Source organism: Chenopodium album, chromosome 17 (assembly GCF_948465745.1).
Source record: "Chenopodium album chromosome 17, dcCheAlbu1.1, whole genome shotgun sequence".
Classification (NCBI taxonomy): domain Eukaryota; kingdom Viridiplantae; phylum Streptophyta; class Magnoliopsida; order Caryophyllales; family Amaranthaceae; genus Chenopodium; species Chenopodium album.
The window spans coordinates 36702154-36704230 of record NC_137850.1 but is presented as its reverse complement, the minus strand read 5'-3'; the positions used below and the strand labels follow the sequence as shown (position 1 = coordinate 36704230).

General features: G+C 43.6%; 1 protein-coding gene across 1 annotated transcript; it reads left to right on the top strand.

The window, feature by feature from the left end:
* Positions 1-448: 448 nt before the first annotated feature.
* Positions 449-1027, top strand: LOC145588896 (uncharacterized). The gene has a single exon (XM_081645487.1). It carries the CDS (start codon positions 449-451, stop codon positions 1025-1027), a length of 579 nt encoding a protein of 192 aa, XP_081501613.1.
* Positions 1028-2077: the final 1050 nt, after the last annotated feature.

Here is a 2077-nt window from a genome sequence, read left to right as displayed (position 1 = left end):
ATCTTTTGTGAAACCATACTTGAAGTGTATCACCCCAGAAAGAAGGCATGATGTGTTCGACGACCTCCACCAAGGGCATTGTGGATCCCATATAGGCGGACGTGCCTTAGCTGAAAAGGCTACCCACCTGGGGTAATACTAGTCGAGCATGAATACGGACGCCATGAAAATGGTGAAAAAATGTGACAAGTGCCAGAGGTTTGCAACCTTGATCCATCGACCGGCCAACAGCTTATCGGCTATAAGCAGTCCCCTCCCTTTTGCAAAATGGGGCATGGATATCTTAAGGCCGTATACTCCAGCATCTGGCCAAAGGCGGTATGTGCTTGTAGCTGTCGACTACTTCACGAAATGGGTTGAGGCCGAGGCCGTCCGAGGGATTAAATGGATGGACGTATCAGCTTTCACTTAGAAGAATATCATTACTCGTTATGGAGTACCTCAGTCCATGGTATTTGACAACAGACCTCAGTTTGAAACTCACCAACTCAAGGAATGGCTAGGTGACCAGGGCATCACTCATTGTTTAGCTTCGATCGGCCGTCTCCAAGCCAACGGCCAAGTTGAGGCCTATAACAAGTTGATATCCAGCGGCATCAAGCGGAAGCTTGAGAAAGCAGGCGGCATATGGGCGGATGAGTTGGTTAATGTCTTATGGTCCATACGTACCACAACAAAGAGTTCAACTGGAGAAACCCCATTCATCTTAGTTTATGATGCAGAAGTAGTGTTCCCAATTGAGATGTACGAGCCCACTCTTCGAGTGATGTTGTATGATGAAAATGCCAATTGGGAGGCAATGAAGACCGCCTTAGATTTTCTCCCAGAGGCAAGGGGCAACGCGGCACTTAGACATGAAATCTACCGCCTAAGAATGACGAGAGCTTACAATCGCCGAGTGTCTAAACGGCCGTTGAAGATGGGTAATTTGGTCCTAAGGAAAATGGAAGCGGTCGGCCAAGCAAATGAGGATGGAAAGCTAACCCGAAACTGGGAAGGGTCGTACCGAATTAGAGAGGAAGTCTGAGACGGCACTTACCGTCTCGAAACCTTATATGGCCGTCCAATTCTCTTAACCTGGAACATGGATAATCTGAAGAAATACTATGTTTGAGTTTTCTTTTACTTAGCCAAAAGTTGTATATACAGCTAGGTCTTGATGACCGAGCAATGTAATTAAGGCCATATGGCCCCAACAATGTAATTTTGACAACATTAATGAAAAAGTCAAGCATTGTTACCTTATTCTGATTATTTATACTTTTCCACTTCTTAGCAGAAATGCCGAGTGAAAATGAAATCGATGGTGCTTGCAACATAGCAGCTCGGCCTTGAAAGGCTAAACAAAAATGTCGAATAAAAATAATCTTTAGGGTGCTGGCAATATAAAAGCTCGACCGCCAAAGGTATAACCTAGCGGCCGCATAATTGTCTAAGCGAGGGCATCCCAATGAAAAATAACCGTCTGACTTCAACCAAGACGAACGGTCAAGCACAAAGGTTGCCTAAATTTCTCTAAGGCATCTTATGCCCAAAAAGGGAGTAAGGGCATACCAAGGCGTTCTAGCCCAGCCAAAACTTAGAAATTTTCAGGTTGAGACATTACTTGAATTTTTCTGGGCACGTCCGAGCGATAGCTTCAACGGACGGCTCCTACAAAGCCAATAGAACGGCCGAATACTTGATATTGATTCGGTGCTCACCTAGTCTAAGGGCAATCATGGTATATGATTTGATTAACTTGTTAAGTATTCATACCCTTTAAGGCATAAATCTACCAAGTTAATCAAACCATTTAAAATTTGGACTAGGAGATTGCCGAATAAAGGGGCATACCCCCCAGTGCTCGTACGAAAGCAATAAAAAGCATAAAAAGTGCGCAAAAATTGCTAAGTATTGAAAAAGCATAGAAAACCGCTCAGAAGGCGGCAAAATCTGAATTAAAATAAAATCGCTCGAAAGGCGGCAAAATATTTTATACAAACCGCTCAAAACAAGCAACACTGAAACAAACTAAAAATTGTTCAAAAAAGTAGAAAAATAAACTAAGTGCTGGAAAGCTGAAACTCGGTAGCGG